This window comes from Leucoraja erinacea, chromosome 1 (genome assembly GCF_028641065.1).
Source record: "Leucoraja erinacea ecotype New England chromosome 1, Leri_hhj_1, whole genome shotgun sequence".
NCBI classification, from domain to species: domain Eukaryota; kingdom Metazoa; phylum Chordata; class Chondrichthyes; order Rajiformes; family Rajidae; genus Leucoraja; species Leucoraja erinaceus.
Window position 1 is genome coordinate 83,077,331 of NC_073377.1, and position 19,728 is coordinate 83,097,058.

General features: G+C 41.3%; 1 protein-coding gene across 4 annotated transcripts in view; it reads left to right on the forward strand.

Annotated features, from left to right (window-relative positions):
* Positions 1-19,728, forward strand: part of LOC129698744 (protein sel-1 homolog 3-like) — a 71,339-nt gene that overhangs the window by 16,863 nt on the left and 34,748 nt on the right. For all 4 annotated transcript variants that reach the window (XM_055637970.1, XM_055637985.1, XM_055637990.1 and 1 more), the window contains exons 5-10: positions 757-878; positions 1,477-1,592; positions 3,418-3,476; positions 7,010-7,142; positions 12,680-12,815; positions 18,954-19,106. In XM_055637970.1, coding sequence (XP_055493945.1) covers positions 757-878; positions 1,477-1,592; positions 3,418-3,476; positions 7,010-7,142; positions 12,680-12,815; positions 18,954-19,106 — 719 coding nt within the window. The remainder of the gene's footprint in view (positions 1-756; positions 879-1,476; positions 1,593-3,417; positions 3,477-7,009; positions 7,143-12,679; positions 12,816-18,953; positions 19,107-19,728) is intronic.

A 19,728-nucleotide genomic window follows, 5' to 3' on the forward strand; every position in this document is an offset into this window, starting at 1 on the left:
TTAAGTTCCTTGGAACCATCATTTCCAGGGACCTTAAATGGGAGGCCACCATTGACTCCACAGTCAAAAAGGCCCAACAGAGCGTGTACTTCCTGCAGCAGCTGAGAAAACACAATCTGCCACAGGCAATGATGGTCCAGTTTTATATTGCCATCATAGAGTCTGTACTCACCTTCTCCATCATGGTCTGGTTTGGCTCAGCCAGCACGCATGACATCCGGAGGCTGCAGCGAATCGTTCGATCAGCCAAGAAGGTCATTGGCTGCAACCATCGCCTCATCGACGAACTGTACACAGAAAGGGCCAGGAAGTGAGTGGGAAAGATCATCTCTGACTCCTTTCACCCTGGCCACATACTCTTTGAAGCACTTCCCTCTGGAAGGCGACTCCGGACTGTCAAAGCCAGCACAGCCAGACATAAAACCGCTTTTTCCACGAGCAGTAGCTCTACTCAACAACCAAAAGTCTGTATCCTCCTTTTGCTCTGGTATTTTATTTCATTCTTCACATGTTTAAATTATAATATTTTATTCTTAATTGTTTACTGTATATCGTGCTGTTACTTGCGAGCAAAACACCAAGACAAATTCCTTGTATGTATACATACTTGGCTAATAAAATGTAATCAATTAAATTCAATTCAACCATGAGAATATACCAAGGGATCTGCGTGTGATATTAGTTTGTAGATTCCTTTTTTGTTGGCATTATTTTTGTGTTATATAATCATATTATTTCTACAATAATGTCTGATAGGTTCACAATATCAATCTGGATTTATGTCCTCAAAGCATGCAAACGGCATCTTTGTGGGATCCTTCATCAGATCAATGAAAAACAGAAGTATGGCACCCCATTGTTGTTTCTAACATCAAATGGTAAGCTTCAATGAGAATCTGAAATTGCCAAATATATCTAACCAAAGCAATCATTATGTTATGCTCGAGATAAGATTCAGGGCTTTCACTCTTCTCATTGCTGACTGGGTGATTTGGTCAATTGAGGAAAAGAGTATTTCAAATTCAAGATCTCAGTGATGTCACAAAACTAGTGATCTACTTTGCAGCAGTGCCCACTGGCCTACTATATGCTTTGGACTCTTGAACTTCCCACAACAAGCACCTCAAGGCACAGAGAAAATACCATCCACAATGATTCCACAGAATTGTGCAAATTCATTGCATGGTCCAGCAAACCACCATCGAGTTAACATACACTATATTGCAATTGAGCAGTCACCTGGTTCAGATCATCATATAGACGTCTTTGGTGTTTCTAGCTCTTTGGGTTCTCTGGGTTGTCTAGTTACCAACTTTCAGCAATATTTGAACCATTCCATTCCCTTTGGTCATCTCCCTATATTACCTGCAATTACCTCTCTGCCACCCATTTTCAACAAAGAGATTCCTGGTCTGAGTACATAGCGCAATGCAGAAGAGTAATTACTAATAACTATGCTATTGTTATTTTCTTTAGGTAATATTCACTTTCAGATGACGCTATCCTCTGGAAAAAGCGTTGCAGGATTATCGAATTTCAAAGTGGTATTGAGGCGATGGTGTCGACTGGATCTCACCATGCAAGGAAGACACGTAACACATGTTTTTTTTAAATGAACTCCTGCTGTTTGATAAACTACTATTATCTTTTCTTCGCATTCTTTTCTTCATACTTATAGACCATGTCCATGCCGACCAAGTTGGCATTATGGGATAGTCTAATTTGCCTGGATTTGGCCCTTATCCCTGTAAACCCTTCCTATCCATATAGCCATCCAAATGTATTTTTAAAGTCATAATTTTATCCGCTTCAATAACTTCCTCTAGCAGCTCATTCCAGATACGGACTACCCTCTGATGGTAACATTTGCCCCTGAGGTCCTGCTTAAATCTCTCTTCTCTCGCCTTAATTCTTTGCCCATTAGTTTTTGAATCTTCTACTCTGGGAAAGGGACTGAGTGCGTTCACCATATCCCTGCCCCTCATGATCCTGTACACCTCAATAAGGTCACCCCTTACGCAACAAAGATAAATGTCCCAGCCTATCCAACCTCTCCCTTTAATTCAAGCCTGCACCCTGGTGAATATTTTTTTGTGCTCTTTCCATCTTTTGATATCCTTCCTATAGTAGGGCAAACAGAACTGCACATAGTACTCAAAGTGTGGTCTCACCAAGATGTGTACAGCTGTTTCATGATGTTCCAACGGTTATACTCAACACCCTTGCCAATGAAGGCAAGCATGCTAAATGACTTTTTTACTACACTGACAAGCTACTTTTAGGGAACAATGCACGTACTCTCAGATCTCTTTGTTCAGGAATACACTACAGAAATCTACCATTTAGTCCTGCATAAGTCCTGCCTTGGTTTGACATAGCATAGTGTAACACTTCACCTTACCAGAGTTAAATTCCATTTGCTATTCCTTGGCTCACCTTCCCAACTGATCCAGATCTTCTTGTAAACTTAGATATCCTTCCTCACTGCCCACTATATCACCAATTTTTGTGTCATATACAAATTTACTATCCATGTTCACTACATTGTGATTCAAGCCATTAATGTATTTAATGCATTTAGTGTATGGACCCGGCAATATGGATTAGAAGAATTTATTTAATATCTCCCACATGTCTTGCGGTTCTATACAAAGATAGCCTATTCTTGTCCTGGCCAACCGTTTATTGTTAATATACTGACAGAATCCTTTTGAATTTTCCTTGACCTTGCCTGACAGCTCCATTTCATCACTTTTTGGCTTCGTTGATTGCCTACTTACGTGTACTCCTGCCCTTCTTATACTCAAGGAGAGATTCTCTTGATCCCAACTGCGTAAATCTGACGTATGCCTCCTTTTTCCTGACCAGAGCCTCAACATCTCTCATCAACTTGGGTTCCCTAATTTTGCCAACCTTGTCCTTCACAAAACAGGAACTCACTTTTGAAAGCCTCCCACTTGCCAGCCACTCTCTTATCTGCAAACAGATTTACCATTAGACCTCTGCAAGTTCCCACCTGATGAATCCTTGTCCTAATTTGGGACATAAACTTCATGGACCAGTCCTATTCTTCTCCATCACTACTTTAAAACTAATGGAATTGTGATCACTGGTTGTGCTTCTTCCACTGACGATTCAACCACTTGTCCCATGTGTTCCCTGAGAGGATGTCCCTCTCTAGTAAGGTCCTCTATATAGAAGCTTTTTCGGACATAGAGCCATACAGCGTGGAAACAGGCCTTTTGGACCAACTTACCCACACCAACCATCATGTCCCATCTACAATGGTAACATACCTAACAAATTGCTGATAAAAGCTATTTTAGTAAATTACCAACTCAACAACTAATTCTAGGTGAAAATGTCTGTACATAACAATTTGCAATTACACTTTTGCTTGTTCAACATATTTCATAGATGACTTTGACTGTCAGCTATGGAGAAAAACTGCAAGCAAGAGAAAATGCAGTATACACGTAAGTTAACTTAAAATATGCAGCTAAAAATCTTTGACATCCAAATTATTATTTTATGGTGACTATTTGTGAGATAACCTTAGCAATGCAAATATATGTATCAACGTTATTTGTGTTTGAACAATGGGCCTGTGTATTATCTCAATGGTCTCTATTATCACGTGTTCCAAGGTGGTCAGATTATTTTTTTGCATACATATCAGTGAGATTTGTTGCCATACATAAGTAATTAACTGGTTGTCACATTATGCAAAGAAACAACCCATTGAGTTTATCTGCAATAGTTGGCAGATTTTAAACAATAGACAATAGGAGCAGGAGTAGGCCATTCAGCCCTTCGAGAGTTTCACTATGATCATGGTTGATCATCCACAATCAATACCCCGTTCCTGCCTTCTCTCCATATATTCACTGGGAAACGTCTTTTCATTTTGCACTGTACTTGTTGCTTGCAAGATGACATTAAAGGTTGATTGATTGATTGATTGATTGATATTCCCTGACTCCGCTATCTTTAAGAGATCTATCCAACTCTCTCTTGAAAGCATCCAGAGAATAGGCCTCCCCTGCCTTCTGAGGCAGAGAATTCCACTGATTCAAAACTCTCTGGGTGAAAAAGTGTTTCCTCATCTCCGTTCTAAGTGGCTTACCACTTATTCTTAAACTGTGGCCCCTGGTTCTGGACTCCCCCAACATTGGGAACATGTTTTCTACCTCTCGCTTGTCCAAACCCTTCATAATCTTATATGTTTCAATAAGATCATCCTCTCATCCTTCTAAATTCCAGAGTATACAAGCCCAGCCACTCCATTCTATCAACATTTGACAGTCCCGCCACCCCGGGAATTAACCTTGTGAACCTACGCTGCACTCCCTCAATAGCAAGAATGTCTTTCCTCAAGTTTGGAGACCGAAACTGCACACTATACTCCAGATGTGCTCTCACTACGGCCCTGTACAACTGCGGAATGTTGCTCCTATACTCAACTCCTCTTGTTATGAAGGCCAACATGCCATTCGCTTTCTTCACTGTCTGACTACCTGCATGCTTCCTTTCAGTGTTCAAGAAGGAACTGCAGATGCTGGAAAATCGAAGGTACACAAAAAAGCTGGAGAAACTCAGCGGGTGCAGCAGCATCTATGGAGTGAGGGAAATAGGCAACGTTTCGGGCCGAAACCCTTCTTCAGACTGATAGGGGGTGGCGGGGAAAAGGAAGCTACCCCCTATCTTTCTTCCCGCCACCCCCTATCAGTCTGAAGAAGGGTTTCGGCCCAAAACGTTGCCTATTTCCCTCACTCCATAGATGCTGCTGCACCCGCTGAGTTTCTCCAGCTTTTTTGTGTACCTGCTTCCTTTCAGTGACTGATGAACAAGCCCTCGTTGTACTATCCCTTTTCCCAACTTGACAACATTCAGATAATAATCTACCTTGCTGATTTTGCCACCAAAGTGGATAACCTCACATTTATCCATATTAAACTGCATCTGCCTTCCATCTTCCCACTCACCCAACCTGTCCAAGTCACCCTGCATCCTCATAGCATCCTCCTCACAGTTCACACTGCCACCCAGCTTTGTGTCACCTGCAAATTTGCTAATGTGACTTTTAATCCCTTTATCTAAATCATTACTGTATATTGTAAATAGCTGCAGTCCCCAGCACCGAGCCTTGCAGTAGCCCACTAGTCACTGCCTGCCATTTTGAAAGGGAACTGTTAATCCCTACTTTTTGCTTCCTGTCTGCCAACCAATTTTCTATCCATATCAGAACTCTACCCCCAATTCCATGTGCTTTAATTTTGCCCGTTAATCTCCTATGTGGGACCTTTTCAAATGTTTTCTGAAAGTCCAGGTACACTACATCCACTGGCTCTCCCTTGTCCATTACCCTAGTTACCTCCTCAAAAAATTACGGAACATAAGTCAAGCATAATTTCCCCTTCGTAAATCCATGCTGACTCGGACCGATCCTGTTACTGCTATCCAAATGTTCCGCTATTTCATCGTTTATAATTGACTCCACCATCTTCCCCACCACCGATGTCAGGCTAACTTGTCTATAATTCCCGGTTTTCTCTCCCCCGCCTTTCTTAAAAAGTGGGATAACATTAGCTACCCTCCTGAATCTATAGAACATAGGAAAATGATCACCAATGCATCAACGATTTCTAGAGCCACTTCCTTAAGTATCCTGGAATGCAGACCATCAGGTCCTGGGGATTTATCAGCCTTCAGTCCCATCAGTCTACCCAACACCATTTCCTGCCTAATGTGAATTTTCTTCAGTTCCTCCGTCACCCTAGATCACCCTAAATCCCTTGGCCACTAGTATATCAGGAAAATTGTTTGTGTCTTCCTTAGTGAAGATAGATCCAAAGTACCTGTTCAACTCATCTGCCATTTCCTTGTTCCCCATAATAAATTCACCTTGTTCAGTCTTCACGCGTCTTGCCGGGACCTGCAGCTGCACGTGACATTTATGGATCTTTGGTTATCACCCCACTTTATAATCAGAGCTTTGAGAGTTCTCATGCAGACTCAAGCACATAACCTTTTACTTTAAATTGCTGTAGTCACTAATCCAATGATACTGCTGCAACATTCTTTGATCAGGGATTCAATAATTTTCACCCATTGACAGTGAAGCAAAGGGAAATCTATACGAGTCAGGATGATTTTTAGCAAAACTTGATAATGATGCGACTTTCATGAAACTTCTGTTCTTGCAGATCTCAATGTTGGGCTTAAAATATTCAAACAGCAATGAAAAGCTGATTAATTGCATCTGGTGATCTTCTAAAAACACAACTTTGCATTCTGTAAATATAATAAACGCTGCATTGTCTATAAGCAAACAAGTATTTATTCTGTCAAAATTTGAATTTATTGATTAGCATTATTCAGTGTGCAGGACATATTTTGATCCGGAAGTGTAAATGAGTCCCGGACACATTCATAAAAATGGAAGTCTTGGCTGGAAGAAAAGGGAAAACGTCAAGGTTAACGTTCCCACATGAGGCAAAACAGACAACTCATCCAACTTGATCATCTCCCCCCACTGATGTCAATTTCATCCATAAACAAGTTGCTAATTAAGTTAGGGTTCAATAATTTTGGACACAAATTATATTGGTCACGGGATGAATAAGGTGATTGATGAATTATGGTCCCAGTTCTTTCCTTGCATCATATCTGTTGATAAACCTCTCATCATATCTAGGTCTGTTATAGTCTAATTGATAGAGGTTAATTGATTATTTCAATTTGTCGTACAATTGAGAGGATGAAGTAGATGGACCTAGATATATTTTGTTTTATCTATTGACTCTTTGACACCAGAGAAAAACCACTGTTAGAATTAATCTCCTTTACTCTTCCATGGTCAATGGATTTAATAATCCTAAACAGCTAATTTTATGTGTATAGTGTCTTTATAATTTGACAAACACAGTGTGAATTACAGGAATATTTTAAACCCTTTGTGTGCAGAATGGTGCAATAGTCATTATCTTTAAATCCCATCCTTTTCTAGCTTTCCTGGAGATGTCCATCACAATGTTTTAGCTGGATACTTTGTACTTGGAGGCAGCAACTATGTACAGAGTTTTGAGGGATTCATTGGTCCTGTGAAATTTTACCGTGTCATGGGTCCAAAAGGAGAAAAGGTAAAGGTCAAATTCTCTGAACATGTTTACATTCACAAAAAAATGGTGTTCTTTCAATTATTTTCATTACAATGCCTGAAATAGTTAATTTACTATCTCTTGAATTTCTGATGAATGGTCAGATATTAGACAGATTAACAACTAACCCCATTGAAATTCCAGTTGCGCTATTGAACAAACTAATTCTTGTTCAAGGGCTCTTAAATGTTCCTTCATGCTTCTAACTGACCTGTTCTGACAACAGTTTAAGACAACCAGTCTTTATGGATGAATAGATAAATTGTGATAATGGCTACTGAACTCAAAAGCATTTTTCTGAAATTTGCAAATACAAAAAGAATCTTGAGAAAGAAATTTGAAAAGCTAAAAGAATATACGAGGTTGCTTTGGCAAGTAAGGTGAAAGTAAATCCAAAGGGTTTCTACAGCTATATTAATAGAAAAAGGATAACAAGGAATAAAATTGGTCCATTAGAGAGTCAGAGTGGACAGCTATGTGCAGAGCCAAAAGAGATGGGGGGAGATACTGAACAATTTATTTTCTTCGGTATTCACCAAGGAGAAGGATATTGAATTATGTGAAGTAATGGAAACAAGTAGGGTAGCTATGGAAACTATGAGGATCAAAGAAGAGGAGGTACGGACACTTTTGAAAAATATAAAAGTGGATAAGTCTCCAGGTCCTGACAGGATATTCCCTAGGACATTGAGGGTAGAGATAGCAGGGGCTATTACAGAAATATTTCAAATGTCATTAGAAACAGGAATGGTGCCGGAGGATTGGCGTACTGCGCATGTTGTTCCATTGTTTAAAAAGGGTTCTAAGATTAAACCTAGCAATTATAGACCTGTTAGTTTGACGTCAGTGATGGGCAAATTAATGGAAAGGATACTTAGAGATAATATATATAATCATCTGGATAAACAAGGTCTGATTAGGAACAGTCAACATGGATTTGTGCCTGGAAGGTCATGTTTGACTAACCTTGAATTTTTTGAAGAGGTTACTAGGGAAATTGATGAGGGTAAAGCAGTGAATGTTGTCTATATGGACTTCAGTAAGGCATTTGACAAGGTTCCACATGGAAGGTTGGTTAAGAAGGTTCAATTGTTGGGTATTAATAGTGGAGTAACAAGATGGATTCAACAGTGGCTGAATGGGAGATACCAGAGATTAATGGATCCTGGATAACTGTTTGTCAGGCTGGAGGCCGGTGACTAGTGGGGTGCCTCGGGGATCTGTGTTGGGTCCACTGTTGTTTGTCATATACATCAATGATCTGGATGATGGTGTGGTAAATTGGATTAGTAAGTATGCAGATGATACTAAGATAGGTGGCGTTGTGGATAATGAAGTAGAGTTTCAAAGTCTACAGAGAGGTTTAGGCGATTTGGAAGAGTGGGCTGAAAGATGACAGATGGAGTTTAATGCTGATAAGTGTGAGGTGCTACATCTTGGTAGGACAAATCAAAATATATTGTAAATGGTAGCGAATTGAGGAATGCAGTAGAACAGAGGGATCTAGGAATAACTGTGCATAGTTCCCTGAAGGTGGAATCTCATGTAGATAGGGTGGTAAAGAAAGCTTTTGGTGTCCTGGCATTTATAAATCAGAGCATTGAGTATAGAAGTTGGGATGTAATGTTAAAATTGTACAGGGCATTGGTGAGGCCAATTCTGGAATATGGTGTACAATTCTGGTCACCAAATTATAGGAAAGATGTCAACAAAATAGAGAGAGTACAAAGGAGATTTACTATAATGTTGCTTGGGTTTCAGCACCTAAGTTACAGAGAAAGGTTGAACAAGATAGGTCTTTGTTCTTTGGAGCATTGAAAGTTAAGGAGGGACTTGATAGAGGTCTTTAAAATTATGAGAGAGATAGACAGAATTGACGTGGATAAGCTTTTCCCATTGAGAGTAGGGAAGATTCAAACAAGAGGACATGATTTAATAATTAAGGGACAAAAGTCCAGGGGTAACATGAGGGGGAACTTCTTTACTCAGAGAGTGGTAGCTGTGTGGAATGAGCTTCCAGTGGAAGTGGTGGAGGCAGGTTCGATTTTATCATTTAAAAATAAATTGGATAGGTATATGGATGGGAAAGGAATGGAGGGTTATGGTCTGAGTGCAGGTAGATGGGACTAGGTGAGAATAAGTGTTCGGCACGGACTAGAGGGGCCGAGATGGCCTGTTTCCGTGCTGTAATTGTTATATGGTTATATGGTTAATTAAGTGTTTCATGCATTAGAGAAGTGCTTTCTGATTTTTATGACTTGTATTTAGTTGTAAAACAAGGTTTGTAAGGTTTTATATTCATTGCGAAAAGACCTTAATGGGAGTAACCTACAGGCCCCCAAACAGTAGCCAGGGTACAAGTTACATCAGGAGATAAAATTGGCAAGTAAAAAAGGCAATACTACAGTGGTCATGGGAGATTTTAATATGCAGGTAGGCTGCGTAAATCAGGTTGGTACTGGACCCCAAGAAAAGGAATTTGTAGAGTGTCTTCGAGATGGATTCATAGAGCAGCTTGTTGTGCACCCTGCCAGGGAAAAGGCAATTTTGGGTTTAGTGTTATGTAATGAATCAGATTTGATAAGGGAACTCAAGGTAAAGGAACCATTAGGAGGTAGTGACCACAACATGATAAGATTTAATCCAAAGTTTGACAGGGAGAAGGAGAAATTAGATGTGTTGGTATTGCAACTGGGCAAAGGGGCTACAGAGGCATGAGGGAGGAGCGCTCAAAGTTGATTAGAAAGGGACCCTAGCAGGGATGACGGTGGAACAGCAATGCAGGAATTTCTGGGAATAATGTTGCTTGGGTTTCAGCACTTAAGTTACAGAGAAAGGTTGAACAAGATAGGTCTTTATTCTTTGGAGCATTGAAGGTTAAGGGTGGACTTGATAGAGATCTTTAAAATTATGAGAGGGATAGACAGAATTGACGGATGCAGATGCAGGATCTTTTCAATCCAAAGAGGAAGGCAGATTCTAGGGGGAGAAAGATGCGACCATGGCTGACAAGGGTAGTCGGGAAAGACAGTATAAAACTAATAAAGAAGGCGTATAACATAGCAAAGATTCGTGGGAAGCCAGAGGACTGGGAAGCTTTTAAAGAAAAACAGATATGGGGAGAAAAAATGAAATACAAAGGTAACCTAGCCAATAATATAAAATGATAGCAAGAGTTTCTTCAGTTGTATAAAGAGCAAGTAAGAGGCAAGAATGGATGATGGACCGCTGGAGAATGATGCAGGAGAAGTGATAATGGGGAATAAAGAAATGGCAGATAAGTTGAATAGCTTTTTTGCATCAGTCTTCACAGTGAAAGACACCAGCAAAATGCCTGAAATTCAACAGTCAGAGGTGGAAGTTAGTCTAATGGCTATCACCAGGGAGAAGGTGCTTGGGAAGCTGAAAGGGCTGAAGGTGGATAAGTCACCTGGGCTGGATAGACTGCACCCTAGGGTTCTGAAAGAGGTGGCTTTAGAAATTCGGAAGGCATTGAAAGTGATCTTTCAGGAATCACTAGAGTCAGGAGTGGTCCCAGAAGATTGGAAAATTACCAATATTACCCCGCTGCTCAAAAAGGGAGCAAGGCAGAATAGTGGCAACTATAGGTCGGTTAGTCTGACTTTGGTAGTGGGTAAGATTTTAGTCCATTATAAAGGATGTGGTTACGGAGTATTTAGAAGTTAATGATAAAATAGGCCAAAGTCAGCATGGCTTTGTGAAGGGGAGGTCTTGCTTACCAAATTTGATGGAATTATTTGAAGAAGTAAATAGCAGGATAGACAAAGGAGAGTCAGTAGTTGTTTACTTGGATTTTCAGAAAGCCTTTGATAAGGTGCCACATGTTAGGCTGCTTAGGAAGATGAGCCCATGGTATCAAATGGTAGATACTAGCATGGATAGCAGGTTGGCTGGATGGTAGAAGACAAGGAGTGGCAATAAAGGGGGCTTTTTTTTGGTTGGCTGCCAGTAACTAGTGGGGTTCGTAAGGGTCGGTGCTGGGGCCGCTACTCTTCACGTTGTATATTAATGATTTGGACGAGGGGATTGAAGGCTTTTGTGGCAAAGTTTGCGTGAGATATGAAAATAGGTGGAGGAGAAGGTAGTGTAGAGAAAGCAGGGACTCTGCAGAAGGACTTGGACAGGTTGGGAGAGTGGGCAGTGAAGTGGCAGATGGAATATAACGTGTGGAGTCATGCATGTTGGTAGTAGAAATAAAGGCATAGATTATTTTCAAAATGGGGAGAGAATCCAGAAATCGGAGGTGCAAAGGGACTTGTGAGTGCTGGTGCAGGATTCCCCCAAAACAGGGATGTAATGTTGAAGCTCTATAAGGTGCTGGTAAGGCTGCATTTGGAATATTGTGAGCAATTTTGGGCACCATATCTGAGGAAAGGTGTGCTGGCTCTGGAGAGGGTCCAGAGGAAGTTTACCAGATTGATCCCAGGAATTAGTAGGTTAACCTATGATGAGTGTTTGTCGGCACTCGGCCTGTACTCGACGGAATTTAGAAGAATGAGGGAGAACCTTATTGAAACATACAGAATAGTGAAAGGCTTGGATATAAAGGTTGTGGATAGGATGTTTCCACTAGTGGGAGAGTCTAGGACTATAGATCATAGCCTCAGAATTAAAGGCCATTTTTTTAAGAAGGTGATGAAGAGAAATTTCTTTAGTCAGAGGACGGTGAATGTGGAATTCTTTGCCACACAAGGCTGGAGAGGCTGCCAGTGGATATTTTTAAGGCAGAGATAGATAGATTCTTGATTTGTACAGGTGTCAGAGGATATGGCGAGAAGGCAGGAGAATGGGGTTAGAAGGGAGAGATAGATTAGCCATGATTGAATGGCGGCGTAGACCAGATGGGCCGAATGGCCTAATTCAACTGCTATTCCTTATGACCCTATGAAAAGCTGGCAAAATGTTAGTGTTGCTAATCCACTAAAGGATAAAGTCACAGTTGTGAGACTACTCCTTTTTGTCCAAACTGATCATTTATTTCAATTTGGAGAAGATGACATTCATTTATTGTTGGCTTCTGCCAGCAGATGGATGCTACTTGTTAGATGTACACATTGATTGTGATCCAATTATGGGTCAAAACTCTGAATACTTATAGTAACTGAAGGAACTTGATGGTTTTGAAGATGGGGGCAGGTGAAGGTTGGAAGGATTGCTTCCCAAAGGAATGAAGACGTCTAGATGAAGGGAAAATGCCTCACTATATCGTAATGATTAAACTACTGGAGAAAATGTCCCTAAAGATATTGAGCCAACTAGGACCTCAGCATGTTCAGACAGGGTACTTTATCTCATTGAGAACATGACTGAATTCAGTGTAACATTTTCACTTTTAAAAGAGCTTTGATATCCTTACAAAATGTAACTGCCTTTTCTCTCTTTCCTACTGCTTTTGCCACTGAACAAAATTACCTATTATCTTTTTAATAAACCATGATACTTACATGGCAAATAAGCAATGGATTTATGGACCTATTAATGTTGCGTCATATTTGCAGATTTCGAATCCTCTTGTAATTACTCACAATGTCGACAAACATATTGATCGGTATTATCGAAAGTGCAAACATATCAATCTACTCATCATCAAGTATTTAAAGTCCCTTGGATTACTCAAGACAATAGAGAAAAGGAGTAAGTAAACTAAAATTTATGAACTACATCAGTAAGTCAAATAAACACTACCTTATACAGTATGTGCATGCAAAAGTAGTAAATGATTATAGAATCTGAATGCAGAGAAATCAAGAGCTAATTTAAAGCTGAGGTGGAAAATATATAATTGAATCACTTATTTTTAACGTCAATCATTACCACATACAATGCATGAAAAACACATGTTTAAATTAAATCTGTACTTTTCTGAATCACAACTTTTTTAAGATATCCAAGCATTTCCCATGTCCCATGCCATCGCAACAACCTGGAGCTCAATGCTCTTAAGGTGGTGGAATTGATTGTAGACTTTAGGAGAGCTCCCCTATAAGGGGTAAGCCATTTAGAACAGAGATGAGGAAACACTTTTTCACACAGAGAGTTGTGAGTCTGTGGAATTCTCTGCCTCAGGGGGGTGGTTCTCTAGATACTTTCAAGAGAGAGTATAGGGCTCTTAAAGATAGCAGAGCCAGGGGATATGGGGAGAAGGCAGGAACGGGGTACTGATTGGGGATGATCAGCCATGATCACATTGAATGGCAGTACTGGCTCGAAGGGAAGCAATCCTTCCACCATCGACTCCACAGACAAAAAGGTCCAACAGAACAGAGAATGTACTTCCTGTGGCAGCTGAGAAAACACAACCTGCCACAGGCAATGATGGTCCAGTTTTATGCTGCCATCATAGAGTCTGTCCTCACCTTCTCCATCATGGTCTGGTTTGGCTCAGCCACCATGCATGACATCTGAAGGCTGCAGTGAATCATTCGATCAGCCGAGAAGGTTGTTGGCTGCCACCTTGCCCCCATCGACGAACTGTAGACTGCAAGGGCCAGGAAGAGAGCGGGTGAGATCACCTCTGACCGCTCTCACTTTGGCCACATACTCTGGAAGGCGACTCCGGACTGTCTCAACCACCACAGCCAGACACAAAAACAGCTTTTTTCCATGAGCAGTAGCTTTACTCAACAGCCAAAAGTGTGTAGCCTCCTTTTGCTCTGGTATTTTATTTCATTCTTCAAATGTTTAAATTATAATGTTTTATTCTTAATTGTCTACTGTATATCGCGTTGTTACTTGTGAGCAAAGCACCAAGGCAAATTCCTTGTATATATACATGTTGGGCTAATAAAATGTATTCAATTCAATTCAATGTCAGGAGTTTATAAAGGTAAAGGAGTTAAACTTTCTGATCTGGATGAAGGTATTAAATATTTTCTGAGTATATTTTTCACTTGGGTTTTGTTGGTGATCCTGTTTCAGTGCTGCTGCACTTTTGGATAATTCTGTCTTTCTTGCCATAGCTATTTTAAGATTCTGTTATTTTATTTAGGATTGAAGCTCATGGAATAAGGTGGTGTGGTCCTGAACTTGAGCGATGCCTTTGTGGAGTTTGCATGTTCTCCCCATGACCTCGTAGCCTTCCTCCGGATGCACTGGTTTCCCCTCACATCCCAAAGATAGGCTGGTTGCCCCTAGCATGTGGATGGTAGGAGAAGCAGGGTAGAGTTGGTGGGCCTGTGAGAGACAATAGTTTATAGGGAAATGGAAGGAAAAATGGAACCTCACGGACATAACTGATGGGATTGTTCTGAGAAACAGCTCGATGGGCTGAATGGCCTCCTTCAACGTCACAAAAAATATGAATAAAATGAACAGCAAGTTTGGAAAAATAGCTGAATAGCTGAAAATAGGGAGTTTTTTTCCCTCAGACTGAAGGAATGGGGTCAATGGTGTACCCCAGGGGCTAGTACTCAGACACTTGGTTTTCTGAATATATTTAAACTAGTTGTACTTGACCTGGAGTTGAGTGTGAAAGATGCAACGTGAAAAACTGCAGAGAACATGTAGATGATAAATGTGGAGAACTGTGAGGCAGTTAGTAAAGGGCTTCAACAGGATGTAGAGTAGCTGGCGGAGTGGGCGGGATCCTGGCAAATGAAATTTAATCCAGGAAAACATGAAATATTACATTCCAGTAAGAAGATCAAAGGCATGTGAATTAATTGGATGACAAATTTCTGAGAGTAGTTCAGGGAATAGAGAAATCTGAGTATGTACATAAATTATTGAAAGTGGAAGGACAGGTTGAAAAAGTGGTTAAAGATCATGCAGGATCCTAGGCATTATAAACCAAAGAATACATCATAAAAGTTTGGAAATAACAATGAACCTTTATCAAATGCTGATTTGCCCAAAGCTTGATATTTTACCTGGTTCAGGGAGTCATAATACGATACCCACACATAGGACAGTGACGCATAGATTTGATAGTGGTGTTTTAGAATCCTTTAGATAGGTGCATAAATAATCATAGAATGGCAGGATATGGATGATGTGTAGGCAGACGAGATTAGTTAATCTTGGCATCATGATCGGCATAAACATCGTGGGACAAAGTTCCTGTTCTTGTGCTGCACTATTCTATGTTCTATAATGTGGGAAAATTTGAAGGCTTTGGAGAGGATGCAGAGGAGAATTATTAGAATGATCCCAGAAATGGGAGAATTTAGCCATGAGGGTTGCGTGAAAAGGCTGGGGTAGTCTTCCTGGAACAGAGGAAAGGAGATCTGATGGAGATAATTAAAACCATAATGTGTCCAGATAGATAGAGAGAGATAGTCATCTTTGTAAAAATATTTGCATGGAAAAAAAAAAAATTACTTTGCTCTGAGGAAGGAGGTGGATCCTTGTTAAACCGTACAAACATGGAAGTAGAATCATAGAGTGATAGAGCAAAGAAACCAGCCCTTCAACCACAGAGCCTGAGGTGACTATCAAGTTCCCATGTACACCAATTTTCCCCCTCCCCACACCTTTTTTGTCTCTCCATTTTATCATCGACTGCCTCCAGATTCTACCACTACACACCAATGGCAATATGCAGTGGTGCATTAATGAGCTTGTCCCACTTAGGCGACTGCAGACGACTATACAGTCGCCATATGTTCGCGGTTGGTTGCCGGGGAAACGCCTTCATGGTCGTGAGGAGTTCCCGCATTCTGGGAACTAGTCGCGGCCTTATTAGAATGAAGCCACCATGGAGAGTAGCGAGAATTCTCGTGCCACAGGTGGGTCGCCAGGAGGTCCTTGTGGACGTCGAAGGTTCTCCTAGGTTCATGTAGGTTGTAGCTGGTGCTGACCGGTGAATTTCATCGGCTCATTGGGGGAAAAACAACATAAGCAGTAGTTTTCAGAACCATGGATAACCGACCGGTAATGTTAAATGTCTGCCGAGCTTCACAGCCGTGTATCTCTGGCTTCTTAAAGGTTGTCTCCATGTCCCTCCATGTCCGTCCATCTCTCTCCATCTCCCTCCTTCTCCCTACTTCTCCCTCCTTCTCCCTCCATCTTTTAAAGGACTTACAGTACACTTTGATTTATGGGCCTGTTCCACAAGCAATTTTTCAGGCGACTGCCAGCTTCATTTATTTTGTGACTGCCAAGCTTTTACTGTTGAATGATTCATTGTTGGTTGCATCAGTTTGACAACATAGGTGTGTTGACCTAGATGTTCGATTGATTCCTTGGAAGATATAACACATCAAACTGTTTGGTGGAACAGTTGTTTAGTTCAGTTTTTTATACAGTAGTGTAATTCAGAATTTTCTACATTGCACATCAATCATGTCTCGTGATTGCAAGGGCATGTGAAAAAGTTCAGACAAGACATAATAAAAGCAATCATGCTTTAAGAGAACAATGGCATTCACACATTGAAGGAACGTATAATGTTATGCTACTGCCGATTAAGAATGCACAATAATCACACTGCTGAGTTCACTGAGGGTCTGAAGAAAGGTCTCGACCCGAAACATCACCCATTCCTTCTCTCCAGAGATGTTACCAGTCCCGCTGAGTTATTCCAGTATTTTGTGTCTATCCTCGCACAGCCAAGTTCAGGGACCACAGAATATAAACCCGAGGACATAATGTGAAAAGGGGTTCATTGCTGATTTCAGAGAATGCACTGAACTGAAATAAATGAGCTTTGCTGAGTGCTGACTGTTTTAGTGTGAGCACCATGCACTCTCTATACTCGGTAGTGTGAGCACCATGCTCACTTTACACTCGGGGGGCGAGCGCTGTGCACTTTCTAAACAGTAGTGTGAGCACTGTGCACTCTATACTCAGCAGTGTGAGAACTGTGTTCTTTGTGCACTGGGTAGTCTGAGCATCATGCACTCTCTATACTCGATAATGTGAGCAACGTGTGACCTGTACACTTGCTAGTGTGAACACAGTGTTCTCTATGCTCACACTAGATGTTGCAACCAGTAGAGGGCACTAGTGCACCTGATACCCACTACAATAATATTGAAGGCATCCTTCTAGTTAAAAACCATGACCTAGTTTCTGCAGCATTAGATTCTGCTGGGACCTGCAGAGACAGCACCCATTTAAGATTCACCAAATCTGGCCTCACGTTAAATTTGGAGCAAAAGCCTTTGGACATGTAAATATTGGAGTATGTCTTTGCTGAATAATAGACAATAGGTGCAGGAGTAGGCCATTTGGCCCTTCGAGCCAGCACCGCCATTCAATGTGATCGTGGCTGATCATCCCCAATCAGTACCCCGTTCCTGCCTTCTCCCCATACCCCCTGACACCGCTATCTTTAAGAGCCCTATCTAGCTCTCTCTTGAAAGTATCCAGAGAACCGGCCTCCACCGCCCTCTGAGGCAGAGAATTCCAGACTCACAACTCAGAAGGGGGGGAGAAGGAGTGGGGACACTTTTAAGAAGCCAGACAACTTTTAATAAGCCAGAGATACACCGTTGTGAAGTTTGGAGGGCATTTAACAATTTTGGTCGGTTAACCTTGGTCCTGAAAACTCGTGCTTACGTTTTTTTTCCCCCAATGAGCAAATGAAAATGCCCGGACAGCAAAGGCGATTAACTAAAACTATCTACGACTACCTCGACTACCCATAACTACATGGTGACCCCACTACAACTGCACCTACGACTGCAGGATTGACGATTTTCTCCTTGACGAAAATTTTGCGGTGACCATACTGAGGCTGCGACTAGTTCCCAGAATGCGGGAACTCCTCGGGACCATGAAGGAGAGTCACCAGAGACCACCAACGACCATGTGGCGAGTGCAGAGTCTCCTGCACTCGGCTAAAAAGTCGCTTAAGTGGGACAGGCCATTAAAAGGCTTACCCTTTATTATTAAGTAGTAAGCCAGTAGAGGATCCCTCCAAATACTGTACATATCTAAAATGGAAGGCAAGAAGATATAGAAGGTGTGCAGATACACTGTCAGTCACTTATCCAATTTGGTCTGTAGGAATTGCATTTGTTTAGTTTGTGTGTCTGCTTAGTTGCACTTAGTTGCATTTTCATGATAATTAAATAACTACTTATAAAACATTGCCAAATCTTATACTTGCAACCATTTAATAAGTCCAACAGTGGCCAGACATGCATTGTACCCCTCTGCGACACTATTATGTATGTCTGGCTCTTCGGTATGTTTAGTTTAGTTCAGCGACACAGCTGTCAGGTGAAGGCGTAGCCTTGCAACTGGTACCATGTAGTGCAGTTCAACCTGTGAGACATGCTCATCCTTCATGGAAAGTCTGCTTTGGCGGACCAGGCTGAAGAGATCTTTAGGAACCAATGGCTGGAAAGGCTACGCAGCAACAAACTGTGGAATGCGAAGGGCTAGTCAGAGCACTAAAGACGACATGGCCATTAACTGCAGCCAAGAAGTCTCCAGCCAATTAACCTACAAATCCGCACTTCTTTGGGATGCGAGAGGAAAGCACCCGGTAGAAATCCACACGGTCACAGACAGAATGTGAAAACTCCATACAGACAGCACCAGAAGTCGGGATCGAACCTGTCGCTGTGAGGCTGCTGCTCTACCAACTGTGGCATTGTGCCATTACCACATGATTGTTAACACATCCAATCCACAGAGGACTCAAAGTCACAACATTTGAAATCTATACATTGAGCACAACATGATCAATTTTCCAATAGTGGTATCATTTTTGACAGAATTTATTGGTCATACATTTTTCAGATGTATCCATAATATAATTTATGGAAAATTATTTGCACATTAGCAATCAAGGTAATTAATTATAATGCTTTTTTGTTGCAGCTAGAAACAATGATTACTATTTACAGTTGCTGAATGGGTCAAAAGACGATGATGGCAATAAATGCCCAGCACGTCCTTGGGGAAAAAGAACAGAGAAACGTTATAAGGCATTATTTGATTTGCTTCAAACAATGGCGTCAGACCCCTTAATAGGTAACTTCAAATTATTTGCATAATGAAAAAAACAAAAGTGCATTCAATCCTTTTAGCTCCTTCACCCCACCCCACATTCATACCCATTATTTTCAGCTTTGATTCATCTTCATTGTCAATACACTAGGCAGATGTTAATTTCTGATGTTAATTTCTGCTGGACCCGCAGGGTTACTCCAGCACTTTGTGATTCTCTTCAGTATAAACCAACATCTGCAATTCCTTTCTACACAATCATATTTTTCGTTTAGTTTAGTTTATTGCTGTCACACATACCGAGGTACAATGAAAAGCTTTTTGGCTTCTGCCTTTCTTGTGTGGAAATATACAACAATACTAGACCAAGTGCAGACCCGTTGGGTCTGTTCCCCCAACGTGCGGTTGTGGGGGGGGGGGGAGGCGGCATGCAGCGTCACACACACTAACTATCCCCACTCCCCGCACTCACGCTAATTACCCCCCTTGATATTATATTAATATTATTAATTTGTTCCTTTTACCCCATAACCACCCTATCTACTGACACATAGCCCCCAACTTGCAGTCACATCTAGAGAGGGGGGAGGGGGGGGGGGGGGTAGAGAGTGAGGGTGGAGAGAGAGGGGCAGAGAGACACAGAGAG